Source organism: Anser brachyrhynchus (assembly GCF_964034855.1).
Source record: "Anser brachyrhynchus genome assembly, chromosome: 14".
Classification (NCBI taxonomy): domain Eukaryota; kingdom Metazoa; phylum Chordata; class Aves; order Anseriformes; family Anatidae; genus Anser; species Anser brachyrhynchus.
In genome coordinates, this window is record NC_137709.1 from 5961602 (window position 1) to 5988813 (window position 27212).

Below are 27212 nucleotides of genomic sequence, written 5' to 3' on the forward strand. Positions count from 1 at the left end.
GAGTGAAAGAGCCCCCCTGGGATCCGGAGAACCCTCCCTTGTAACAACGTGAAAGGAGAAACAAAGGTCTGGGGTAGCCAGAGGCAATAAAACCCTGGAATTAATTTAACCAGGCACTAGATGCCAGTGCAGCTGCAGCGGGATTTCTTTTGCTAACGAAGGGCTAAAGATAAGCCCAGCCCCGGCGCAGGGCAAGGCTCAGCCCCGGCCCCGTGCCAGGTCGTGGGTTTCTCCGTGGGACCCTCCTGGGGCTGCGTGCCCAGCTCCCCCCGGGTGGGGAGATGCAGGAGCTCGAGGCGAGACGCCCCCCAGGTGCCTCTGTCCCACACGGTGCCATGCTCCTCATCCTCCCACCGCAGTGACCCACCAGGAGCTGCCTTCTCCTGACGAGCAGTGATTTTTGCAGCCCTCCATGCTGCGCCCAGCCCGTCCTGCCCAGCGGAAGAGCCCTGTGGTGTTTAGTCATTCCCCACACGGAAACCTCAACCGCTCTCCTCCACTCACGGGCAGCAGGATCCGGCCATTGCGGGGCTCTCTGCTTCTCCCTGATCCTGCAGGGCCCCCTGGGATCCCCATCGCCATGGGCTTGTTGCAGCTGTGGTTGGTATAAATACCCAGCTGCCCCAAAACTGGGGGCCCCCACCTTGCTCCCATCGCTTGTTTCAGCCCAGCATCCCGAATGCACAGATGGAGGTGACGTTCATTTGGAAACGCCTCCTTGGGGTGAATCCTGACGGGCTCACACTGCTCCCCAAAGCCACCGAGACCCTGGCACCCATCAAAATGTCCAATTCTTCAGCAGCCGTTCTGCAAAGCGACGCCCCAAGCACCATAGATGCCTCTCACGGCACTGGAGAAGCAGCTGCCAGGCCACAGCCCCCTCCTGCCGCCGTTCCCGTGGGATCCCGCTCTCCCTTTCCCTCCCCAGGAACTGCCCCGGGATGCCGGGAACAGCCTGTTCCCTCCTGGCCGGGAGCACCTGCCCTTCCCACGCCTGCTCTGGAAAATGCTGCGTGGCTGCGGGACGGAGATCTCGCGTGGAGCCGAGCGCACGGGCGAGGGGCAGCACAGCTGGGTGGGCCACGCTGTAGGAAGCCCCCTCCCACCCGGCCCACGCTGGCTGGGGACATCGTGCTGCTGGGGGTGCGTAACCCCGGCCAGACGTCAAATCGAGCTCAGCAACAAACATCCTCGTGGCTGTTTGTGCAGGCAGCGAGCCGCGGGCTCGCGTGCCCAAGCCAAATCCCAGGGCAGCGATAGCAGCCCATTTATCCAAAATTACCCTTAAGCGAGCAGCGGGGCGCGAGGGCCGTAGCTGCCCCCTCCCCAAGCCCCACGGGCTGCAGCACCCTCATCACCCACCTTCCCCTGCGAGGCCCTGGCTCTGCTTCACCACCACCAAGTGACCAGATTAAAGCAGCGCGGGGCTCGTTGCGCACGCTTGGGCTTTTGCGCGAAAGGGTGTTGCTGGAACGGCCCGTGTTTATTGCTCGCAATAAAGCAACCGCTTCGGATCCCAGCTGCGAACGCAAGTGTTGCTGCTGGCACGGCCAGGCGGGGCTGCCGGCGCACCCGGCCGGGGAGGTCCGCGTGCTGGCGGAGGAGGGCAGGCAGCAGCCACCAGCGCGGTCGGCTCGGGTCCTACACAAGCAGGGCCCCTTCCCTCACACCTAGGGGATATGGTGCTCCACGCAGGGAGCTGGAGCCTGCGGCGGGGTTATTTGGTTGTGGGGCGGCCAGCGCTCCTCTGCACCCACAGCATCGTGGTTGGAGCGCCGGGAATGCACCCCTGGGATGCTCCCCCCATCACGCTGTCTGCAAAGGGCAGCGCCCTGGCTCTGCTCCATCCCAGGGGCACCATGGAGCTGGGGTGAAGTAAGAGCCCGTCACCTCCCAGCAACGGCCAGCTTAACAGGGTGATGGGGTGCGGGAACACGCAGGATGCACAAAGCAGAGCCAGAACAGACCCTTCATGGCCCCCAGATGAACTATTTCATCCTCCCCAGGTGGAACAATCTCACACTCTTGTCCCTGTTTGTAAGGGGGGGTAAATATTTGCACCCAGTCAGGAGGACGTGGGTATACGCGCTGAAAATTGGTCTCAGGTAAAGCTGAAAAAAAGGCAGAGAAAGGGGGCTTCGGTCCCCCTTTGAGCTCCACGTTGCCCTTCACTGCTGCACTAATCAGGCAGTGCTGGAGAGCTTCAAAGCCCCGCACAGCCCCACGCTGATGAAACCCGCACCTCCCACAGCCACACGCTGTCCAGAGCCTCCCAGGCACTGCTCCCTGCACCTCTGGGAGATGAAAGGACCCGAGACAGCCACACGCTGCTTTACAAATTGCTAACAGGAGAGCTCCGAACAGCTGCAGCTCCCGCCGCGATGCCACCAGCAGAGAGTCCCTGCCTGCTCTGCCTCCGGGAGCTCCCCGAGCTCCTGCAGCCCACCGTGGCACGAGAACCAGCTGCGGGGTTCTGGGCAGAGCGGGATCACGGTCCCAATTTCAGCCATGCTGCCCGTACCACCCCTCTGCACCACTGCGGCCAGACCTGCAGCCCGCCCGCGAGCTCGTCTCAACGACAGCAGCAAACGCCGCTGGTGACAGTGAGTCACTGAGCTAAGGGGAGAGAAAATTCCATTTATACTCCCCAAATCGATTTTTCCAGGTTCTTCCTGCATGGCTAACTTTCTCCTCCTGTAAGTTCTTTACCAGCACGAGCCCACCCGGCTCAGCCCTGCCCCACAGCCCCCGCTCCCCAAAAGGGCTCCGCAGCCCCGTCTGTGCCGCGGTCCAGCAGCCACCTGAGCCACGCACAGCCCGGGGATTCAGCTCGCTGCCCACCAGCCTTTTCCCCCAGCCCTGTGGAAAGCGTTTCACCAGCCACCTGCCCTGGGGGGCTTCCCAGGGGGAGCAGAGCCACCAGCGAGCTGCTGGGGGGGGGCAACGGGGAGACCGGAGGGTGCGCACGGACCACCGCCTCCCGGTGCCTTCCTCCCCAGCGCGCTGCCCGGTGCTCCCCAGCGATGCCTCTGCGTAAGAAAAAGAAATAAACCGGGCAGGGAGCCGGCCTCCGGGTGCTTCCCCACACGGACAAATCTCTGCTCTGAGAGTCCCACGCGGTTCCTCCCCGCGGGGCCGGTGCGGGGAGGTGGCGGTGTCCCCCCGTCCCCTCCGTCGGGGCCACCGGGCGGGCACCGGGCGCGTCCCGTCGGGGCTGGCGGCCACCGGGGACGGACGCGGCGGGGATCGGAGACCCCGAGGAGGGCAGCGCCGCTCCCTGCCGGCTCCGGGGGACACCCTGGGGGGACAACCCCGGTGCCCGTCCCGTCGGGGCAGCCCCGTCCCCGGGTCCCCGGCTCCTCCGCAGGTGCCGGGCGGGCAGCCCGCATCCCCCCCGGCCGGTGCACGGAGCCCTCGCAGCTCCCGCAGCGCTGCTCACCTGCCTCCGAGACAATGCCGAGCCAGAGCCAGAGGGGCAGCGTGCAAACTCTCTTCATCTCCGGGGCTGCGGGCGGGCAGGCGGTGCGGTGCGGAGCGGAGCGGTGCGGAGCGCCCCGCGCCCGAGCTCTGCTCCCGCCGCGCCCCAGCTGCGGCGACGCGCGGCGGCGGGCGGGGAGGGAGCACCGGGGCCGTTTCCTTTTCCTCCGCCCGCCCGGGCCGCCCGCCGCCCTCCGCCGAGCCCGCGGGGCGCCGGGCGGGCGGCGGGGCGGAGCGGGGCGGGGCGGGGCGGGAGGCGGCGTGGGGGGGGGGCGCACCTGCGGCTCCGGGCACCGGCGGGGCCGTGGGAGGGAGTGCGGGGTCTGCGGGGGTGAGAGCATCCCCCCTGTGTGCATACACACCTGCGTGGGTGTGAGCATCTCCCCGTGTGCACCCACACCTGTGAGCATCCCCGTGTGCATCCACACCTGTGAGCATCCCCCCTGTGCACCCACACCTGTGAGCATCCCCGTGTGTATCCACACCTGCGTGCACCCCCGTGTGCACCCACACCTGTGAGCATCCCCGTGTGCATCCACACCTGTGAGCATCCCCCGTGTGCACCCACACCTGTGAGCATCCCCCCTGTGCATCCACACCTCCATGGGTGCGTGCATCCCACCCACTCCTGCATGCGGACATCCCCCCGCTGCCCTCTTCCATGTGCGCACCTGGGTGTGCAGCCCAAGCTCTCAGACCCCGGGGGAAGGCACACAAATGCCCTCTCCCATCAGCAAGCACATGCCACGTGTGTCTCGTCTTCACGCCTGCCTGCACGCTCCCCAAAAGCCCACGCCTGTGTGCGCGCACCCAGGCACGCAGTCCTGCACACCCTGGGGGGCACCCAAAGATGCCCATGTGCTTTCTCACACCTGTGTGCACGCTTGCACCCCTGCTCATGTGGGACAGCGCTAGGGACCCCCACTCGTGCCATCCACCCACACACACTGTTACCAGCCTCAGGCGGTGCTCCCAGCACCGCTACATGCCGCACACCTCACTGTCAGGGCACACCACACCCATACACACAACCCCACGACTGGTCATCCACACAAATCCACGCACCCCCAGAGACTCCTCTTTCCTCTCCTTTTCCCTTTCCAACCCATCTTTCACACCCCGGGACGCGCTCATCTCCCCGCGAGAGGACGGCGGCAGCGGCGGGATGCCAGCTGGGCCTGGAGGCGCTGGGCGCCGCGGTGCTGGCAGCGGGACGGCGCGGCTCCCCGTGTGCCAGCGGCGCTGCCCCCGCGTCGCCAGCAGCTCCGGCTGGCTGTGAACCGGCTGCGAACGCCCTGCGGTCGGGAGTGATGGCAGAGCTCCGGGAGTGTGCCGGCACGGAGGGCACAGCCCCGGCACGGAGGGCACAGCCCCAGCACGGTGGGCACAGCCCTGGCCGCCTGCCCACGCGCCCACCGAGCGCTGAGTAGATAAATAAACACGGCCCCACGCTGCGCCCCGGAGGGTTATTGATTATGCACGCTTGTAGACACGCACACAAAAAAAGGGAGGCTGAATGAGAACCATGTGCTCGTGGCTTCTAAAAGGCAGGAAAACTTGTTGTGCGCTCAACTGCTCTTGCTGCCAAACCTGTGGAAGGGATCACCCTGTCCCTCTCCTGGCGCTGTCAGAGGGAATCCAAGCCACAGTGGTTATTATACCCAGCTCCCCCCGGCCCAATTAATGAGTTTTTAACCCTGAAGTTGCTCTTCAGCACACTCATCTTGGACCACCCACCTCCTTGATTCCTGAAGGAGTGGAAAGCGTCAGTGTCCCTCTATCCCAGGTGGGTGCCAAAGCCCATGAAGTTTCTAGAGAGAGATTTTTAAAGTTCCCCAGTGGAACTGGCAATGGGGCAACGGGGCAGAGCCGAGGGGCAGCACCACCGTGGGGTGAAGAGCTGAGATTGTGGGATCAGGTCGCTGAGGCTGCGAGCAGAGATGGGGCAGCACCTGCTCTGGGGACCACAGCGAGCACCTGGCAGCGGCGTGTGCCTGGGGCACGAGCAGGGAGCGGGGAGGCAGCGAGGTGTGCGTGGTGACAGAGGGATGAATCACATTGCTCCACCGCAGGGGCAAGACGCCAGATGAAACGCACAGCCCAAGGGCTGCCTGGAGAACTGCCGGGGGGTTCCTCTGCCACCCCAAAACTTATTGGATCACCCGGCTCCTCTATCCATTGCGGTCCGAACGTGGCACCATGCCACGCTGGGAGCAGCCCGTCCATGCTGCCATCTAACGGCAGGACGCGGGGGAGGGCTCACTCCCGCCGCAACGGGGAATTTTCCATCACAAACACAGGGTGACTATGGGACCGATGGGACCTTTCCATTGTTGCCGCCCTGGGAAACAAAAGGATCTTATTTTAACATCTTGCCCCCCTCCCAGCACAGGGGGACGGGGCACCCAAGGGAGCAACGGCTTCCCCAAAGCGCAGGATAAAGGACACGGACACGTCGCACGGACACGTCACAGCCCGAGACACGGCTGTGCGAAAGCCAAACCAGGGTGGCTCTGAGCACACCCAGGGACAGAATGACAAGGTGACCTGCAAGGAAAACACAGCAGGTTCCTGGGGCAGTGAGTGCTGGAGCTGAGGTGGGTGCTTCTCCCCCGCAGCACCCGGCTTGCCTGGGGCCATCCCCATCATGAGCCCCTCCTGCCCAAACCCAGGGCCAGGCCCCACGGTCACTGCCCTCACACCGAGCCTGGGGTTTCTGCTTCATTTATTAGCAAAATGCGTTTTTGAGATAGCACTGAGGGGCAGGCAGTATTTATGCACCAGGCTAAGGCTGTGCGTAGAGCAGCTCCGAGCAGAGGTCTCCCTGCACGTACGAGCACAGCGCCCGTGCTCCCTGCCGGGAGAGGCTCTCCAGCCCCCGGCCTCCCTGCCAGAGCCTCTCCCCTCCTGGCAGGGCCAGGCGAGGACTTTACACCCCAAAACGGGGCTCTGGCTGGGAGCAGCACGCTGTGGTCACTGGAGGAGGGGGAGGAAGGACGTGCTTCCTCGGGAGCCCACCCAGCCCAGGCGTTGGAGAGAAGCAGGTTTTGCTGCTCGCCAGCTCTGCCGTTGGCACCGGGAAGGTGTAGGAGGTGGCAGCGATGGCACACGTCGCAGAGAGCTGCTCGCAGCCCGTGCCGCCGCAGCTGCCCGCGGGAAGGATGGGAAGGGGTGAGCAGCAGAGCCGGCTGCTTCCTCCTCCTCTTCCTCCTCCTCCTCCTCCCTGCCGGCTGCGCTCGTCTCCTGCCAGCACCGCTGTCACCGCGCCGGAGAGCCAGCTGCCACTTCGCCTGTGGTTTTGTGCAGACCAGGGACGTGCTGGGTTTCAGCAGCACATCTGCCTGAGCACCTGGGGACTCATCCTGCGTGGGCCATGCCCTGTTCTCTCCAGCTGAGCACCAAGCGCCCTCCTGCCCTGGGATGGGCATTAGGCAACCCCAAAACCTGGTACATTTCCCCCTCCGGGAGCCCGAGGCTGCCATCCCCCAGGGGCAGTGCTTCCAGCACGGGTCTCAGGTGAAGCTGTTCACCGGGCTGCAGAACGCTGGCGCTGCCGCCAGCACTGCTCACACCTGCATTACGGAGCTGCACGAAGCTGAAAGCCTCAGCAAGGTGTCTGGGGAGCGCTCCGGGGGAGTGGCACCCACTGCTCCTAAGGCCAAGCCCCTTGTTGGGATCAGAAAACCACCCAAACCCCCCCAGCTGCTTGACTGCAGAAGAACCCACCCTGCCTCCAGCGCCAGCCCCAGCCCAAACACCCCCTCGCCCCCACCCTGAGCCCCCCCCGGAGCTTTGTGCCCCCGGTGCCGCAGGCTGGAGCAGAGCTGCCCTGCGCCCCGGGCTGTGCCGCACCCCAGCAGGGCAGGACCCCGCAGACCCCCAGTCCCCAGCAGGCACAGCCGGAGCCTTTCTCATGGTATTTAGCGATCGCCAAAGCGCTGTGCGCCGAGCTCCCCCTGCCGCCAGCCCGCAGCCCGTCCCCAGCGCGCGGTGCCGGCGGGCGCAGAGCAGCCGGGGGCACCCCGGTAACATCGCCCCCCTCCCGGCTCTGCAACCACCTCCCTCGGCCTTTGCTGCTTTTACGCACGAGAACAGAAGCAGGGAAGGGCTGGCAGCCCAAATCCCTCGTTGAGGGGGATTTTCTGGGGGCGCATCACCCCATTCCCCCCAGTGCTCGCAAGGCGCACGGGTTCACGCTGTCCGTCCCGTCGCTGCAGCAGGGGCTGAGGAGGGGGCAGTACCTCCCCGCTGAGACCTGCTGGAAGGTGAAGAGCTGGGACACGTCCCTGGCATCAAAGAAGGCCACGGTGCCCTCCTGGCAGCCCAGGAAGACCCCCACTTTTAGGGGAGCCAGGCGCACCCGCGGGGTGTCAGTGGCCGCGTACTCTGTCCTGTTCCTCAGGCTCCACGTCCAGAAGCCATTCTGGCACAGCTTCACCTTCACCACCCGGCCCACAGTTTCGGCAGCCACCCCCAGGTCCCACCTGGGCTTGCCTCCCACCCACACCTCCCTGTAGTGCTGGCCACCGTCAGAAGTGCATGAGCCCAAGGCATTGATGCACTGCTGGAAGTGCTGGGGGCTCCTGGGGATAGGCTGGGCTTGTCTCCACTCTGTCACTGCCCTCAGGCCTCTGGAGAAAACCAGCCTGGGGTGGGCTGTCTCAGGGTCAAAGGCGAGTGGGGCCGGAGCTGTGGAGATGTCAAGAACATTGTTTGCAGGTTGTGAATTCCCTCTGCAGAGCATCCCCGGCCCCTCTGCTGCATCCCGCTGCTGCAGCGCACCCACCCCTTGCACCCACCAGGGCAGACGGGCTGCAGCACCTGCCCCCAGAAGATGCAGTGCACGGAGCCACTGTGGCTGTCCCGGTAGTGCTGCAGGTCAAAGGCTGGCACGGTCTCAACATTCGTGTTCCCCAGGGAGCACGTGCTGGGGACCAGCCCCCACCTGGCACAGCACCAGCTGTTTGCTGAGCAGTTTGCGATGCTTTTAAAACTCGAGATAAGATCTCTCTCCCACATGGTCCCAGCCAGGGACAGAGATAAGCTCCTGAAAAGGGAATCAGCTTCTTTCATGCCAGGCATGTACCTGATATCCAGGCTCTCCACCTGCAGGGAGGAGCAGAGAGAATTAGCAGTCACTGTCTGTAATTCATGCAGCTGCACAAATAAACCCCTTGTCCTGCCTCCTGCTGTCACAGAGTGGAACCAAGTCCCCAGGACCCAGCCACCCTGGGGGAAACTGGCTGGGCACTGAGGCCAAGGTGATTTCTTGGAGGTGACAGAAGGAGGAAAGCTCCCAAGACTCGTTACACCTAAGTCACTGCATCCCTTGTGGCTAAAGCCTCCGAACTCAAAGGGATCAGGCAGATAATCCAGAGGGATGGCAGCAAGAGCAACTTCCAGGTACAGCCTGATGCTCATTGAGGACTCTCTCCATCCCAGATTTAGGTCCTAAAACACTCTGCCTCATGCCAGGGTCAGCCAAGCATGCTCCCCTCCAGCAATGATACCTCTTCCATTTTGCTGAGGGTCTGCTCTATATGCTCCATGTCCCTGCATAGCGCTGACATCCCTTCCTCCAGCCGTACCAGTGACTGCTCCTCCTCTTCGCCCAGCTTAGCTCTCTCCTCTTCCTCCAGGATCTGATGAAGGCGAGTGAACTCTGCCTGGATCTTGAAGTTCAGCTCCCCAGATGCTTTCTGAGCAGAGGGAAAAGGCAGAAGATGAGCCTGGCAGCTAGCACACGTGAATGCGTGATATGGTTGTGCCTGTTACACTGCTCACGGAGTCCTGGAAATCAGAGTTTCAGACATACCATGATTTTTTGGAAGAACTGGACAACATCTGAGTCTGCACAGCCATGGGGAAAACCGGACTCTACCAACAGCTTGGTCACCTTAACAAAAAAATGTTTGCACTCACATGTGCTGGGGGCTCACAGCCTGCTCCTATACCACCAATAACTTGGTTATGCGCAGTACTGGACCTCTTACTTTTCCAGAGGTTTTTTTTTTTAGTCTCTAAGAGCAATCTGAGCCCTCCTTACTTCCTTGAGGAGTGCTTGCTGAAATGCACATCCCTTTCTACCGTCAGGAAAACAATCTCACCCAGAGCACACCTCCAGCTTTACCAGCCACGGCACCCCAGCCTCTTTTTGCTTTAGCAGATGCTTGTGCTGACGCACCAGATCAGACAACCATCTACCCTCGGTTTTATCTCACCTACAAACCACTTGTGCTTTCCTTAAACCCTCCCTTTCTTGGCTTTCAATACTTCTGTGTCACTCAAGAAGGAAGCTCAGTTTGCGGCTGTTCTCGCTTCAGAGATCAGTGATAAGTAGGCGGCCTGATACTACGAGCCCAGGGAGAAACACTTGGGCTCATCACATCCCCTCCGAGCTTCGTGATGAATCCAAATACAGTCCTTGTGGCAAGGCCACTGCTTTCTCCCAGCTCCCTCTGCCTTGCTGCCTGCCCTTCAGACACACGAGAGGTTTTTACAGCTGTCAAGAACTAACCATGCTCCCAAAGAAGCAGCCTGCAGGGTGAAAGCGGGCTGCTCAGCCTGCAGCTCTGCTCCAGCACCGTGCCCAGCGCCCTGCTGCATTACCACTGCTCGGTGCCTCCCCTCAAAGCCTGCTCCGAATATTTGGTGACAGCAGGTTCTTGCATACATGGCTCGGCACGGCATGACACAGCATTGCATATCATTGCATGGTATTGCACGGCACGGACACACCACGGCCCTGCACCGCCCTGCCCCAGTGGCATGCCGCTGCACTGCTTGCGCTGCTTGCACTGCTTGCACTGCTTGTGCTGCTCCCAGTGTGCAGCGGTGAGAGCATGGAAACGGGCACCGGGCAGGCTGTCCTGCCTCAGCTCCCTTCCCCTTCCCTGTGTTCCCTTTGCCAGGGTGTGGTGGTTTTACTCAGGTGGGTGGCCGAGCCCCACCTCAGCCCCTCTCTCACCTCCCCCCCCCCCCCAAAGGGGAAGGGGGAGAAAATATGGCAAAAAGGGCTCAGGGTTTGGGATAAGGACAGGGAGATCGCTCAATTGTCATCACGAGCAAAACAGACTCAGAGTAGGGAGATTAATAAAATTTATTACCTCTTACTAACAAGCTAGAGAAGTGAGAAACAGAGGAAAGAAACCAAAAACGCCTTCCCTCCATCCACCCTCTTCCACCTCCTCCCCCCTGAGCACCGCAGGAGAACGGGGAATGGGGGCTGCGGTCAGTCCCTGACGCTTCGTCTCCGCCGCTCCCTCACGGTCACTCTCTGCCCCTGCTCCACGTGGGGTCCCTCCCGTGGGATGCCGTCCTTCCCGAACTGAGCCTGGGGGGGCTTCCCCACCCCTATGGCCCACCAGTACCAAACCCTTGCCGCTACGCAGGGGGTTGTAGCTTTGTAGCTGCTGCCAGGCCCTGGGGTGTTGTGGCATGCAGCAAACACTGGCGGACGCATGAGAAAAATCACAAGAGCTGGTGATACTGGGCCTAAAGGCAAACAAACCCCAAAACGCCGTGCCCACATATGCTGCTGGCCCCATCCTGGTTATTTGTGGGGCCCAGGACCTGCTGCGGCTGGCTGAGCCAGGCTGCCTGGCTGCACCCTCCTGCTCCTGACCCAGAGGTGGCAGTGGGACAGGGATGCTCAGCGCCCTGTGCTCCCCAGGCCCATAGGGATAGGAAGCACTTCTGGGCAGGGATAGTTTCCCACAGGCTGACTCTGTCCCTGTCATGGCTGTACAGCTTCGCCTGGTCCCCGTGGGAATGTCAATGGGATGCTGACACTGGGGATGACACAGGGATCCAGGGATGACCGAGCAACCTCTGCTTAGCCGTGGCAATGCAGCCAAAACCTTGCTTGCCACACTCAGGGAGTTTCGTGCTTCCAGCAGGCTGGATCTCACCATGTGAACGGGTTGGGGCGTGCCGGGAGCGGTGACCACAGGCACAGCAGGCACAAGCTGGCGTGCTGCAGCACGAGAGGGGCTGGCGGTGCATGTCCTCCTCCTGCCACGTGGTCCCCAAGAAATAGCCAGCTTTGAACCGGTGGATTTTGGATGGAGGCTGAATCATCTGCTTGGCTGCATCCTTTTGAGAGGGAAATGGCTTCGTCATCCGTGTCCAGCCTCTGAACTCCTGCCTTTGTCACCGTTTCTCGGGGAGCTTTGGAGATTATGCCCGGGCGCACACACGCAGCCCAGCGGACCGGGCGCCCAGCCCTGCACACGCAGCCCATGGCGAGCCGGGTTGCTGCTCCCTGACCTGCTACAGCTTGCAGCGACACGCTCCATTATTTATACGTCTCTGCACAGTGGTAAAAGCATCAATAATTGCCTTTGGGCTGCGATCTGGAACGTGCTGTGCTAGGTTCCCCCAGCAGTGCCAGGAGATGTCCCCATGCCTGCGGTGCTGGCAGGGCGCAGTCCTGCCCATGGGGCTGCTTCCAGAGCCCAGGGAGGGCACAGCCCCCAGCCCACGTCTCCGCACCCCAAGGCAGCTGCAGGCCCCCCTGTACCCAGATAACTTAAGCTTTACCCTTATCCAGCAGAATTTGGGATAGCTCAGCTGATGTGCAGCAGGAGTAGGTCTGAGCTGCAAACGCAGGCTTTGGAGCCAAAGGAGGAGCGGCGCCTTATTCCTTAATCCATCAAGCCCAGAAGAAGGCTGTGATACAGGTGGGGATGTCCTCTTCACGGCCGTTTATCTTCCTGGGCCATCAGCTCCGGGATCTGAAGCTAACAGCGAGCGGCAGTCGTTTCCCAGTGAGCACGGCTCCAATTGAAAACACACGCCCGAGCGTCCCCCGGTCTCGAATTCTTGTTTAAGTGCTCCTGGCATCTCCCTCCTGTCAGCACTCACTTCACTTGGCAGCGAGACGTTTTTATTTCTTTTTTTAGCGCGCTGTTCTCAGGAGGCTCCGCGCTCTGGGCTGGCACCTGAGAGCGCTGTTTGGAGAGCCCAGTAACGCACTGGGGAGATGAAGGATGTCATGAACTGGGACGGGGCTGGCAGAAAGCTCCTGGGCTGGGTCCAAAACCCTTCGCAGTCTCCTCTCTGTGCAATGAACCTGCTTTTGTGACGCTCAGCCCCACAGGGACCAGTGTCAGCAGCACTGCCTGGCCTCAGGGATGGAAGGAGGTGAAGGGCTGAGATGGATTTGGATTTTACGTTTGGCTTTCCCTGTTTGTCCCAAAGCAAAGTGCAGACAAACCCTGAGTGCTTGCACTCCTCTGCATCCCCTGCAGCCTCCGGCCCCTTCCCTGGGGGTCCTCCAGCCCCCAGCCTCGGGTGAGCTGGTGGCCGTGGTGGGGCTGTAGGGAACGGGGAGTGCCTGGTAGCTCCCAGCTCAGCCGCCTGCTTGAAAGCCCGGAGGTGGGAGTTTGTTTTAAATACAGCCAAGAAGGCGATCAGTCCTTCTCCTGGTGCCTGGCAGTCCTCAATGATCTTTATTTCCACTTTTCAGACACTGAGCTGCATTAAATCCGGTCTCCTCTGTGTGCTCCCCCGGGGATTAGCTCTTTGTGGCGAGGATGGGGACGCTTTGCCCAACCTGGAGCCCGTGCTTCCCGACTGACGGAGCTGCTGGCCTGGGAGAAATCACCAACCTGTGACATCCCCAGGTGGCTGCTGCCAGCCCTGTCCTGTGCTTCTGGGGCCAGGAGGGAGGAAGACATGGGAGCAGAAAGGAAAAAGTGAAGAAGAAGAGATGAGGTGAACCGAGGTAACGGCCGCGTCACCTTTAACAGATCTTATGCGTCCCTCCATGACCTCGGCCGTGGGGACACGATTTAAAGGGCTTGGTTAGAGAAGCAAGCAGGAAATGAAGCAATGCTCCGTGATAAGATATCTTTGGATAAATAGCTGGAGGAGACCAAGGGGGAGGCCATTATTTGCCAATATTTTCTCTTCCCAGGCCCAAATGACACCAAGCCCAGAGCCTCGTGCTCTGGAGACGTTTGGCTGGTTCCAAGCACCCAGAAGAACTGGTCACCACAGTCCAGATGGAGATGGTGAGAGGTGTTGAACAGGCTCAAACCATCCCTACCATGCCATGAAAAGAACATCAGTGTCATTTTTCTCCTTCCTGTGACCAGGAGCTCATGGAGGAGGGTTGGGGTCAGCATGGACCAGTCCATCCCATACTTCGTAGAGGGACTTTGCACCATGGGACCGGGGCTCCTCTGAGCCTTTGAGCTCTGGGGAGGGCTGAACACAGCCCGCTGATGATGGCATGTAGGAAACAGGTCTGGAGCAGCCACAGGAGGATGAACGCTGCTTAATGATGTTTTTTTTTTTTTCGAGGAATGCTCAAATAGCTCAGTTCCTAGGGGCTGCTGAACTTCATAGCCCGGCCTCTCTCCCCAGGACTCCTTGTGTAAACCATCCCGAGCTGGCCTGCCAGGCGCCCCGACAGGCCGAGACGTGAGATTCCCCACGCCGCCCCTCCGGCAGCCAGGAATCCTCTCCTGCATTCCACCCGCGTCCTCCAGCTCCCCGCGCCCAGGCGCCCAAACCAGGAGATTTCTGCAAATATTAACATTTCTGGCTGCTGCTTGTTTGCCTGTTTGTTCTGAGCTGTGCACGAAGCCCCTCTGATGTTCCACACACAGCACAGGTCTTAGCCAAAACAGATTTGTCTGCTCAGCTTTCTCCGGATGGGCCATGCCTGAGCTCCCCTGCCAGCCCCGTACCCGGTCCCCGGGTGAAGGATGCTCTGCGATGCTCCCCTGCTGCACCCAGATACCTGCTTCATGGTGAGGTTTCTGAGCATTCACAGACACCTCGAGCTGCCTCTGCAGCGCCCGAAGCATTTGGACACTTGGTTTTGGGGTTTCAGACCTCGGGGATGGGGGAAAGGTTGTCGTGAGCTCAGCCTGCAAAATTGGCTGGACAGGCTTGGCCGCTCAAGGTGCTCGAGTCTTTTGTGGGTAATCATCCATATTCCAGGGTCAGCACACAGCAGCTGAGAAATCCAGCCCTGCAGTCACATTGCATCCCCGGATTGCTTTTCCCCGGCTGGTTCCAGATTGTTTGCTCTATTCATTGCCTGCATTAAAGGTGGCCACAGAGCCCAGTTTGCTACAGCACACCCAGGTGTCACATAAGAAAATCTTCAAATCATTCAGTGGAGATGGAGAGAACTCATTTACCGTCATGCGGTCTTCAAAATCCAAGGGATTTTTCTGTAGAAGACCCTGCAAGAAGACCAAGATCTCTCAGTGCAGTCTTTCATACAAAGCATGAGTTTCTGGGTATAAATGATCCCTTGTGGCATTTTCCTTGGGCTTTGCTATCCCAGAAATGTGCAGCTGTGCTCCAAAACTCTCATTTTGGAGAAACGTGGGCTCATCAGCACCTGCAGCTCAGCGGCCTCAGCCCTGGGGCACCGTCCTGTGAGCCCAGCCAGGATTTAAAAGCTTCCCGTGGCACTTTGCTCCACCTTTCCCCTTCCATTTTCTTACCTCTGCCCAGTGAAAGCCAAACCAGCACTTCACAAACCCAAGGAATTCAGAGCGAGGCATCAATCCCTGCTATCTGTCTCTGTCCCCAGCAGCCCCGCGGGCTGAAGCCCCTCGGGAGCTGCATCTTCTCCAGGGGAGCTGGGGCACAGCCTCACACAGGACGGCTGCCACCCCAGGGAATAACCCACCCCAAACACGGCGCCAGGGCCCCACCGCCCTTCCCCTCTCTGCTGCTACCAGGGCTGGCTCTGCAGATGACCACACACCACTTGGGTCCTCAGACCAGGGCGTCCCTGGAGGCTGCGTGTCCTCTGCCCACAGGAATGTCACCCTGCAGGAGCACGGTTTTCCCCCCGGGAAGCTGCGTGGCACGCGCTGCAGCGTCGGGAAGTGCTGTGCAAAGCTCCATTTCCCCTGGCACCTTAAATACCTCTAATGCCTGGGGAGAAGTACGCCTCCTCTCTCTCCAGCATGAAGTGGCTTTCCGAGTGGATTTGCAAGCTCCAGACTCACCTCCCTCTCGTGTCTGGTCTGAGCTCTTCAGCGGAGGCAGAGAGGAAACACTGCTCATCGAATAATGAATTGCAGGCACGCGCTCCCCTGAGCGGCTGCTTGGAAAGCGTCCCGCGCTCCTCGTGCCAAATGTGCTGGCCAAGGAAGCTCAGCGGTATTAGCGTGTCCCAGCTAATTAGGGTTGTGAGCTGTCCTTTTCATCGCCTGGAAGAGCTGAAAGAAGGACGAACCCGGAGCTCTGCCTTTATAAGGCTTTGTGCTCCCCAGCACCGTCCCCGCACAGCGTGTGCGTGCTCCGCTCGTGCCCTGGGGACACCGCTGTTGCTCTGGGGAGGGGTTTGGTGTCAGACAGTGGCTCACGAGTCACGTTTCTGGGGGACACGGAGCCAAGAGGCCTTGTGGACGACCCCTCGGTGCTGCACCAGGCATGGACCTGTCCCTTGTGCAGCAGCATGCCGAGTGAACAGCTCCGGGTCACAGCGATGCGGTCCCCAAAGGAGCGGGAGGGATGCGCACCAGGTAGAGAAGCAGCACCGGGTAGGGATCCTGCTCCTGCCAAGCTGGTGCTGTTTGACAGCACCAAACCCACGGAAAACATGCCGTACACCGAATTTTTGCCTTCACACCTGCATCGCCTTCAGCCTTGACACTGAGGGAGAGCTCACGCTGGGGCTGCCATCAGCGCACCCGGCTCTGCCCGCTCCTGCTGTCACAGCCACGACGGCAATCGTGGTTTGCCAGCTCAGGAGTGCCAGGCTGCTGCAGATTTGTGACTTCATCGTGGCACTACGAAGTGGGAGCATCCAGCCTGGGAGGGCAAGGCCCTGACTGCAGCACACACGGCTCTCATCACTGCCGAAGTGACGTGGGCGACTCGGAAAGAAATCCCACAGGGCAGCAGGAGCATCTCGCAGCTGCCCTGCTGCACATCTGAGCACCCAGCCCCCTGGAGCATGTAATCCCATATTATCACCTCTTGTACTTGCAGGGAGCTGAGAGACGGCCCGATTTGCCCAAAGTCAGGCAGGGAGCCTGTGACAGACCAGCAAACACACTCCCACCCAAAAACTCAGCTAGACTTCTGGTTTATCTGGACAACTGCTGGTGTACCATGTATCATATTTTTGCAATCCCGGCTCCGAAGAGCTTATCTGACTGCAATTATCCTCTTCTGCAGAAGCTGTTTTCTAGCTGGCTCAGTACACAAACAACAAGCAACATCCCTCTAATAAATTAGCCAAGCTTTGAGCGCAGTGACTTGCAGAAACAGCAGCTGAAGGAAGGCGCCCGTGGTGTGCGGAGGCACTGGGGTCTGCGTGGACATGGGGACCATCGGGTGGGAAGGGCTGGACGGGGCAGACCCTCCCAAGCATTAGGCAGCCCCATCAAACGAGCCCTGTCCCTGTCTGCTGCCAGAAGCTGAAGCATGGTCTCTTCGGTGGGACACGAGCCCTGTTAATCACTTTCTGTTTGGGCTGTTCTTGCCCATCTCCCTGCCCTTGTCCTGGAGACCCCTCAATGTCCCTGTCCCCTCCTGCCCTGGAGCAGGCAGGGCTGTGACAGTCCCGGGCCAGCCCAGTGCTCCCGCTGCCTCTCTGGTGCCTGTCATCCCAGTATCAGATCATTCAGGTATTTCAGCACAACCTTGTTCCTGGTGCTGCCTCTGCTCCTCCACTAATTCCACAAATGTTCACATGGGGACAAAAAGCGGTTACGAAATGAGAACCTGCTTTTAAATTCAGAGAAGGTGCAGACAGCTTTCTATCCTCCCTCCCACCTCTGAGCTGCTTTGTGGCTGATTTAGCTCCCCAAAGCATCACAGGCTCCCAAATCCACTGCATCCGTGAACTCCAGGGCTCAAATGGAAAAGTGGATTTCGTGTTACCACAACATGCTGACGCTTCTGAGGCTCTTCTGCAAAACACAGGCTTGACACCACAGGAAGGAGCAGGGGAAATATTTTGGTTACATGCAGGTGGAATTAAACAGATGTTCGAAGAATGAAAAGCTGCTTCTGTAAGTATGTCAGTGTTGCTGCTCCAGATGAAGCAGGATGAACTGGAGCATCTGGAAGCCTTGGTAACAGATTTCTTAGCGATTTCTCCCTGAGAGTGATCAGATAATGTGCCTTTCGTGACAGAAGTGGAGCTACAGAGTACAGCTCGCTGCTGCAAGGTGTGCAGACCGAGGGCCTGCCTGCTCTCAGAGGCACGGCAGATCATGGGCCGACGAAAAGCCAGCCCTCTCCTCTGCCCCATTTCTCAGCTTTTTGACATCATTTTTGCTCCCTGGAGCACAAAATTCATTGTCGAGTTCTCAAAAGAGAGGCCGAGCAGACTCACTTTTGCCTAATCAAAGCCCAACCCCCGGGAAAGGCTTTGGGGCTGCAGAGCTTGTTTGAACAATTCTCACTCGAAAGGACACGAGGCTCCTGGGGCACTTGTGCCAGCATCTGATTGTACCCAGTGTATGTCTGCAAATCCCCAGGGTATGAGGCCGAGCGGTGCACACAGCGGTCCTGGCACCTCTGCTTGTGGTGACAGAGCCTTCCGCAGCCCGGGGCAGTACAAGGGAGCATCATCTTATTTCCCCATCCTCTTGCTTCAGGGCACAGTTGCTGTTAGAGGCTGGGAAGCCCCGGGGCTGTGCTGCGAGCGCTTGCCGCTGGCAGTAATTATGTTGTAGCTGGGCGAGATTAGGCAGGCTGGCAAGCAGCCCACGTCTGCGGTGCTGTGGGAAGAGCCTGGCTCCCGGGGAGCTCGGAGGGGTCCGAGCCTCGGCTCGGTAGCTGCAGGTTGGGTGAAACCCCAGGTTTGCTGAAAGCTCGACCTCCCCTTCCTGCACAACTCTGTGTTGCAGGAGAATGGCTCGCAGGGGGACATTTCGTGGTTGTGTGCATTGCCGGGGGTCACCGGCAGCTCCTTCTGCCCGTGTTCTGTCTGCTCTGCCAAGCACACAGGGCTCTCCTGCTGACAAAGTTATCTGCGTCCTGGTTAAAGAGGTGATGCTGGGGAGCAGCAGTTTCGGTGCTAAATCCTCCGCTGGACCTCTGAGACCGTGGGAGAGGACAGGGCCGGGGACTTGCGCTAATCCATGATTTAGGACTTTGTCTTTGCTGTCATCCAGCAAACGCCACATGCCAAAAATGACTGGAATTCACCCCCTGGTCCTGATGGAGGTTCACAGCTCCAGGCTATGCAGTTTGTCTCCTGTCAGTCATTGCTTTTCCCCAGGCACCTTCAAGCAGCCGGGAGAAGGGAAGAGCAGGGAGCTGTAGCAAAGGGCTCAGGGGAACGGACAAGAAAAATCTTGTGCCACAAGAGGAAGGAGGAAAAAAGTCTCCCACTCACATGTAGAAATCAGCCATGCACTGCTGAGGACCCTGGAGAGGAGGAAATCCATCCACCAGGAGTGGGGGGATTGCGTGCACCACACTAGCTGCGCTGCGCCTCTCCCTCGGGACCGCAGGGCCACAGCCACGGCCTCGGAGCAGCTCGGGCATCCAAGCAGTTTGGCTGTCCTCTCCCCTCCACCCTCAGCCTTCCAGAGCAGCTCAATCAAAAGCTGCAAGGAAAAGGAAGGAGGAGAAAGCACAGAGCTCCCAGTATAGTACTCCCAGGGACCCTCGTCTGAATTTAGGGTCCATGCGCCACTTTCAGAGGGACTTGTTTCAGGAATGCTCTCAACCTCCTTTTTCCACTGAGCCATCAGAGCTTTTTCTTGCTGTATCACAACTTTCGTGGCAGAGGAAGTTGTCTGGAATCCCTCCTGGTTTGCATTCTCATAAAGAAAAGGAAAACAAAGCTCACTGTGGGGGTGAACTGCAAAACTCCGATGAACTTCCAGCTGTGGTTACTGGAAGCGAGGAGAGGTGTCCTCCCCCCTAGCCTCCGGGAGCAGCTCCTAGCCTGGCCAGGTGGGGAGTTTTGCTCCTCCTGCTTTCCCGTGCTGGCTGCAGGATGCTTTCCTGTACTCCTGCAAGCTTGGCTTTCGCAGATTTGGCCACACTGCTGCTGCTTTTGCCTCTCTTTGCTCCAGGTGTGTGGGCAGTGCTGAGCACCCTGAAATAGAAGCTCGCTCCATTTCCTAGCTCCACACTGAATCTGGCTCTGGAACAGCCCCAGCTGTTGCCAAAGTGGCTAAAACTTCTCGCCATGACTTTTATTTGCCTCAGAAAAGCACCCAAAGGCTTGCCCCAAGAAGCAGCCTGCTCCTGCGGGTGCTGTACGAGCACGGAGCAGGGGTGGCTGCGGGGAGGCTGGTGGTGGCTCTGCTCAGCCGTGGGACCTGCAGTCCCCCTGCTGCATGGGGGCACGCAGCCCAGACAGGACCATGGGACACATCGGCAGGGTCTCAGCCCGAGCAGATGGGAGGGCTGCAGTATGGGGTGGATGAATGCTCTCCCCGGCCAGCGGCACCACCAGGAGCCTGCAGACCTCCAGCTCCCACCGCGTCTCCCTGGAGAGGGAGCTGGATGTGGCGGAAAAGCTCCTCTCTCCTCGATGCAAGAAGCCCCTCAGTGGCTGAGCACTGTATAAACAGCAGCAGCAGGCTCCCTCCCCCTTTCCATTTCTGTTTGTTAAACACACGCTCCCTGCCTTTCTCTCATTCAGGAGCTAACAGAGCATCCAGCTTGGTGAGACGGGGGCTGTCACTCACCCCGCAGGAGGCTGCTCGGGGCAGGGTGCCGACGCTTCCCCCGGCGATGGAGCACCCTCCAGCAGCCCAGATCCTCTCCTGACTTCCTTGCCTTTCCGAGGACAGTCGCAGAAAAGTGCTTTTCGCCCCCCCTTGCCACAGGTTGACTCCCAGAGAGGACGAAGAGGGGCGTCCCAGCCAGCAATGAGACCCTAAGTCGAGGGAGGAACGAGGAGGACGCTCCGGCCTTTGCAGGTGGGTCTGGGAGGGCTGAGATGGGGCCAGGTCTTTGCCACGCTGCGTGGTTCAAGTGACAGCATCCCTGGGAGACTGGGTCCAGGGACTGACAACCCTGAGGGCTGGGATAGAGAGAAAGTGAACCACAAACACCCACAGGAGAGTTTCCGAGCAGGAGCAGGGAGCGTGGGAAGGGGGATGCTGAGCAGCAGGCTGCTGCGGGGGGGGGTGCCGAAACCAGGCAGGTACGGCTACAGAGCGCTGCAGGTGTGGGGCTGAGGTGCACGGCTCGGAAACCCTCCTCCCCCTGCACTCTGCCTCCTCGGGGCTCCCGGCAAACCTCCGGCAGCTCCTCGGTGCTGCTGCTGGGGCTGCACATGCTGCCGGCCCTCGGCTCACTGCCAGGGGTCCCGGCCCTCAGAGACAGGGGGCTGCAGGGGGAAATCGGTGCTGGCTTGCTTTCAGCACTCCTTGCATGCTGATTGTTGATCTGAGCTCCTCGTGGTCCTGCTGGAGCCTGCGTTTCACCAGCAAACTGAGTTTCTGGCCCGTCCCAAAGCAGGATATGGGGTTTGCTCCCTGGTTGCTCTGTTAGTGGGGTTGTTGTCTCCCTCCTGTCCCTTGTCTCATCTACCTCAGGCTTCCCGGATTTCCGGAGGCACCAGGCTCCCCATGTTAACCGGGTCCCTCCTGCCAGACTGCCTCTGCCCTTCTGCAGCCCTGATGAGCCGCGGGGCTCCCTTGCGGTGTCACCCAGCACCGCTCTGCTCCCATGGCACATCCCGCAGCACAGAGGTCCCCGCGCTGTCCCCCCCTGATTTCTGAGGGGGGCATTTCCAGGAGAAAGTGTGCATCCCTGCCAAATGCCTCTCCTCTCGTCACCTCCTTTTCTGTCCATCCTGAGCTGAGTGTCTAAAGCATCCTCCTTGCCTTGTCCCCTTCAGAGTCTTTCATTGCTCCAGCCCCAGCAGGGGCACACAAACATTTGGCAAGGAATTACACAGAAGCCCTGGTGCATCTCCTTGTCCCCAGGGCCACTCCTACCCCAGGGTCTGCTGGCAGCAGGGGTGGCAGTGCCTGTCTAATGCCATAAGGTTTCTGCACCAACGGGCCCACTCTGGAGAGAAAATTTATGACACCGCAGCAGATGAGGGGCAGGTGAGAGGGCCTTCCTTCTGCCAGAACCTCAGTGGGGCAACTTCCCCTTCTCTGGAGATGGAAGGGCCCAGGACGATTTCTATCCCCACTTTGGCTTCAAGATATCATTCCACAGTTGCCACTTGCCCTGAAACCAGCACGCCACATAGAGGAGGTGAAGCCCCCTCCCCTCCATCACTCACACTTTTCACACAGCTCCTGCAATCGTTGCTCAGCCACGCCAGTTATCCCCAGGGACTCCAAGCCCTCTCTGGCGGCGAGCGCAGGACGGAGTTAGCAAACCTGGGCTCCGTTCCCAGCCCTGCTGTGGGCTCGCTGTGAGGCCTCGGGCAGGCTGGTTGGCCTCTCCACGTCTCAGTTTGTTGTGGTTTCCTCCCTCGTGTGTGTGCTGTGGGCAGAGGGCTGGACACGGCTGCCTCTCGAGCGCTGTAGTGGCAGGAGGTGACTTCCCCAGGGGGTGACCAGGTTCTGGTAAGGAGGGATGGTCTCAGGCTTCCTTGCCATGGGCACTGACTGCTGCTGGATGCTGAATGAGATGAGCCCATGCTCCGGAGTGGGCTGCTGAAGATCGAGGGACTTCACGGAGCCGAGCTGCTTTGGAGAAAGGGCACAGCATGGAGCAGAGCAGTGAGCCAGGCCGTGAAAACATCCATCAGCCTGAGGCCTCGTGTTCCAGCGCTGCTGGAGAAGGAGATTGTAACTGTCACCAGCCAGGTTTGGAGCAGAGAGCAGAGGCTGCCTGACTCCTTCCACTCCCTCCTTTCCTATCAGTGATAACCGTGGCAGGATCATGATTCCTGGCCATGCTCTGAGCCACCTCTGTCCTTACCTCCACACCGTGCCCCCACGCTGCGTGCCTGCTGCCTTCAGTGACCCCAGTCCCACGGCTTGGAAGAAAAAGAGGAATTTAAATCAGCGAGCTCTGGTTTAGGTGGTATTTCTGCCTCCTCCTGGTCTTGCTCTGCTGCTCTGCTCTCCCACAAGCAGTTGGCTCTCAGCTCCGAAGATTTTCCATCCAGGCTGGCAGGCCCGCCGAGCATGGGAGCGTGTGCCTGGCAGCGGCCTGCACGTCCATTACTGGCTGGAACAGACCTCGGTCCGCTCCGGCAGCATCCCTGTGACCGCCAGGCAGCCCCCGGAGGAGGAACACTTATTATTACCATTTTGCCTCTTAATTAAAATGCCTTAATTGATTTTTAATAGTTCCCCTTTGGAAAAAAAGAAAAAGGAAAAAACGGAAAAAAAAAAACACAACAAAGCAAACCAAATCAAATAATAACTCCATTAAGGCCATTTTGTTAGGAAGCGAAACAGCTCCATTAATCATGATGTTCCTGGCTCCTCGCAGATGGTGGGTAGCTGCCAGTCTCCAGTGGAAGGAAATAGCCCGAGATGTGGACGCGGGAGCTGGCAGCCCGCTGGTGGCGAGGTGGGGACGGAGGGAAGGGAGCACCCCAAACACGGGTACCAGAGATAAACGGGACGGGCAAGACACAGAAAAGAGGATAACAAGTGACTGATAAAGTGAGGCTGGGCGATCTGGGAGGCGTAGAAATCCAGCCTGAGAGTGAGCAGGGAAAGTGCAGCCACCAAAAGCGTGCCCAGCACTTGTTCTGCTTCCTTCACCAGCCCTTTGGCCCTCTTGCTCCTTCTGCAGCTCGAAGCCTCCTTCCTACCCTGCCGGCAGCTTTACAGGCTCTGTTACCACGGTGTCTGAGCCGACAGCTTCACTCCCAGGAACTGCTGGCACAAAGTGGCCAGCTGGTGCCAGAGATAGGCGAATCTGGCAAGCTGGGGGACACTGCGAGGGCAGGAGAAGGGCGGCGTGCGGGCAGGGCCAGGCTACTGCAGGCAGCTTCCAGGAGCAGCTCCCGGGGGATCGCAGCCCCCTGCGGAGGAACGAGGAGAGAACACGCAGCCATTTATTGTTCTTTGAGATGTAATTGCCGCCTCCTTTACCATCTTGCCACCATTATTTTTTGCTATTTGCTTAAAGAACTAGCTTAAATGCGATGTGCTCTGCACAGAGCGCGGTAAAGCATCCTCCCTTCCCAAGGACAGGCTGTCCTGGTTGCAAACGAAATATTTGGTTTGCAGGGCACAGACCTGCAGGAAGCCCACCAGCACCAAGTCCGCAGTGCTCCCATCTCCCCTGGGACAAACCCAGAGCAGTTCACTCCCCAGGGATGCTGAGAAGGTGACCAGGCCCCTAGTTCCCAGCTTCGTTTAAGCCCTGTGCCTCCCTCCCTTCCTCAGGGGCAGGGCATTGCCCCCTTCCCTCTCCAGGGCACAGAAAGCACGATGCCGTGCGGGCAGCCCCGTTTGGGCATGGTGCAGCTTCTGACCTCGACTTGGTGCGAACGAGGGGGAAGGTGCAGGGGGCCATGCCCACCCCTCCCCACACACCCCGGCAGCAATTCTGAGACGTGAAGGCTGGAAGGAGCTGGTGGCAGAGCTGGCTTCTGTCCCACCGTGCTTGGACTGAGCGAAAGCCCTGCCACGACAACGCCGCGCTGCTACGGCGGCACCAAGTGCAAGCCACGGGCTCCAGGCTGAGTCACTCCAAAGCCGTGGTGGTGCAGGCATTTTTTCACGGCATGGTGCGAGGCTCTCTGGCTTTGGCTCTGGGGCACATTTGCGCCTGGACACTCAGCAGCAGCTCTGCGGGAGGCTTGTTCACAGCTCCAGCTGCTTGTCCCTGCGTGGCTCTGAGGCTCCTGCACTTCCCTGTAAAATCTCACCACCCGCTGCCTGCGTTGGCTTGGGTGGCAGGAGCAGTGTGGGATGCTCGTGTGGAGATGGGGCAACAGGTATTTTCAGCTGGAGAGGTGAGAAATAAGAGACTGAACCCAACTGGGTGCACAGTCCTGCAGAGAGAGCATTTTGGAGAGGAGGAGGAGAGCACCCTGAATTTGAGAGTGTCTGATTTTCTTCCCTGCTTCTTAAGGAATTAGGACTCAGGGCATTTTTATAGGGAAGTAAATCTCATCAAAGATGACTGGCACCATCATTGATTTCTTCTGTCAGCCCCAGGAGGCCCCAGATTTTTGATGTGTTTGAATCAGCTCTCTGTTTTGCAGAGCCCAGCCTGAGGGAGCATGAGACGTGCAAGGGGGCTCCACGAGCAGGAGATCTTTAGAGGACCCTCCAGTCTGGCTCTGGTTCATTTGGGCTTTTTTCCCCTGTTCAATCCAAATAAGCAGAATCCCAGAAACTCGTGACAAGTAGCATGAGCCTTGACTTTTCCGTGGGGAATTGGCATCCATCTGATGGTAGGCTCTAACAGAAGGTGTCGGAGAGGTGAAAGGCCATTCGATGTGAGGAAGGATATGGGGTTAGCGTCAGGCAGGAGGATGTCACTGCTGCTGTGAAATGCCAAAATGCTGTATGGGACATGCCCTTCGAGTCTCAGCTCACGTGTGATGCTCTGCTGTCTCTCCTGCTCTCACTTTTGCTGTGTCTGTGTTCCAGCCCCCCTTCTCCCGACTGAAGGGCCCAGGCCAGGCATGGGACTGCTGGAGGGAGCCAACAGCACCCTTGCCATGGAGAAGACAGCATTAGAGGAGAAGCTGCCGCAGGGCTGGCACGCCAAGGACTTTGTCACTCCTAGCCAGGATCTCTCCGGGTCCCGCAGCGTTATGATGGACAGCACCAAGATCCTGGGGGTCCAGGTGGTTCTGATTGCTGCCTACTCCCTCATCATCCTGCTGGGCTTCATCGGCAACTCCTTGGTCATCTACATCATAGTGAAGTACAAGACCATGAGGACTGTCACCAACTTCTTCATAGCGAACCTGGCCCTGGCAGACCTGATGGTGGACACCCTCTGTCTGCCGTTCACCCTGGTGTACACGCTGCTGGACGAGTGGAAGTTTGGAGCTGTTCTTTGCCACCTGGTCCCTTACGCTCAAGCTCTGAGTGTCCACGTGTCCACTCTCACTCTCACCGTGATTGCTCTGGACAGGTATCGGTGTATCGTTTTCCACCTGGACAGCAGGATCTCCAAGAGGCTCAGCTTCACCATCATAGCCATCATGTGGCTGGCAGCAGCGGTCCTAGCAGGTCCTCTGGCCATCTTCAGGGAGTACCGGTATGAGGAGATCCCGTCCATCAACCTCAAAATGGCAGTCTGCTCGGAAAAATGGCCTTCTGGCAACAACAGAGACGCCACCATCTACAGCCTGTCCATGCTCCTCCTGCAGTATGTTTTCCCTCTGGCAGTTATTTGCTATGCCTACACCAGGATCTGGTTCAAGCTGAAAAACCATGTCAGCCCCACTTCTAGGAATGAAAACCAGTGCCGGAGGAAGAAGACGACCAAAATGCTAGTGATGGTAGTCGTGGTATTTGCAGTCTGCTGGCTCCCCTTCCACATATTCCAGCTTGCCATTGATCTTGATCTGGTTCTTATCTTCCATGAATACAAACTCCTGTACACTGTCTTCCACGTGGGGGCCATGTGCTCTACGTTTGTCAACCCCCTGCTGTACGGATGGATGAACAAGAACTACCGGAACGGCTTCCTCACCTTTTTCCGCTGCCAGGACAAGCCAGAAAGCCTCCACACCGAGGGCTCGGTAAGAGGCAGGTCGTACATCTTCAGGGCCAACACCCTAAATGGGAGCTTCAAACAGTCTGCCGGCAACGGGCCGCTGCCCACAGAGGTTTAGGGATGGGATGTGCAACCCCGGGACTGAGGCTGGCAGAGCCCAGAGACATTCTTGGTGAATGCCTTTTTTTTGGGGAACATTGTGCTGCCAAAACTTTATAGCTACTGCGGCCACGTGGAAATACCCCCCCTGTATCTCTCAGTACAATAAATCTGGTGTATTTCTGTCTGACCAAACAAATGACTTTTTCCTTTCTCTGTGTTTAAGTGATGCATGCAGAAGCATGAAAAATCACAGAGGGAGCTTCCATTTAGCCAGCAAAATACACCCTTTTAGCCACTTTCATTTGCCAAAGTGGGCTGTTCAACCTTTTACCCCCTGACACGACACATTATGATGGGGAACCATTATCGTGCATGCTTGTTTGTCTGTACGTCTCCCAGCCTCAACCCGTATTGATCCATCTTTAGTTAATGCCTCTGAGGGGAGGGAGACCTGCTCTCCCCAGGACGCACGGGCTCTGTGGGGCCATCGCTGCCAGGGCCGTGGCAGGGGAGCAGGCGGGTGCAGGATGAAGCTGGGCCATCTGGGATCTATGCACAGCACCTGCATGAATCCTCCCTGCAGCCCAGGGGAGGAGCTCTTGTCCCCAGCAAGCCCTGGAGGTGGCAGTGATGCTACTTACTGCAGCTTCTTTTGCAAGTGCCGAAGCAAGGGTTTGGGGACACCTCTGGGTGACAGCTCATGACACACGAGCTGATTTTCATTAGCCAGAACCCATGTGCAGAGCAGGCAGAGGGGCAGATAGGAAAGGAAAAAAAAACACATCGGTGACAGAGTCTTCCAAAGTGCTCAGAGGGTTTTAAAGCTTTTCTCTTTCTGGGGTTGGAGGTGCTATGGGTCTTACATGGGTGCTTCTGTTCAGAAGAGAGAAGTAACCGCTTGCATGGTTGTTGCAGAGGTGGTGTCCTCTTGCAGAAGATGGTTTGGAGACTAAGATGTGTTCTTTCAAACCAAACTCTATGTTCTCCTCCCTGAGGCTCTGTCAGCTGGGGAGCGTATTTTTAGCTCTGCCATCAAAGGAGGCTTGATTGCTACTGTGATCTCAGCA

The 27212-nt window shown here is 59.0% G+C and overlaps 3 protein-coding genes across 5 annotated transcripts in view; 1 reads left to right on the forward strand and 2 right to left on the reverse strand.

Annotated features, from left to right (window-relative positions):
* FLT4 (fms related receptor tyrosine kinase 4) overlaps positions 1 to 3689 on the reverse strand; it is a 56934-nt gene extending 53245 nt beyond the window's left edge. For 2 of the 3 annotated variants that reach the window (XM_080555097.1, XM_080555099.1), the window contains exon 1: positions 3440 to 3688. In XM_080555097.1, the coding sequence (XP_080411223.1) occupies positions 3440 to 3497 (58 nt within the window). In that variant the 5' untranslated portion in view covers positions 3498 to 3688. Of the gene's footprint in view, positions 1 to 3439 lie in introns of all 3 variants that reach the window. The other variant, XM_080555098.1, reaches the window with a different exon arrangement.
* Positions 3690 to 4247: 558 nt separating this feature from the next.
* On the reverse strand, positions 4248 to 15433 carry LOC308177651 (uncharacterized protein). The gene is given in 4 exon segments (XM_080555265.1): positions 4248 to 8343; positions 8346 to 8583; positions 8988 to 9176; positions 14175 to 15433. Coding segments are annotated over 4 exon segments (1260 nt in total). The 5' UTR covers positions 14295 to 15433; the 3' UTR covers positions 4248 to 7630.
* A 3789-nt stretch (positions 15434 to 19222) lies between these two features.
* Positions 19223 to 26761, forward strand: LOC308177867 (neuropeptide Y receptor type 2-like). The gene is made up of 2 exons (XM_080555723.1): positions 19223 to 20351; positions 24963 to 26761. The coding sequence occupies exon 2, from the start codon at positions 24998 to 25000 to the stop codon at positions 26159 to 26161; it is 1164 nt and encodes a 387-aa protein (XP_080411849.1). The 5' UTR covers positions 19223 to 20351; positions 24963 to 24997; the 3' UTR covers positions 26162 to 26761.
* Positions 26762 to 27212: the final 451 nt, after the last annotated feature.

Excerpts from the sequence above, each read along its gene's own strand:
- LOC308177867 (XM_080555723.1), top strand. The coding sequence starts at position 24,998 with ATGGGACTGCTGGAGGGAGCCAACAGCACCCTTGCCATGGAGAAGACA.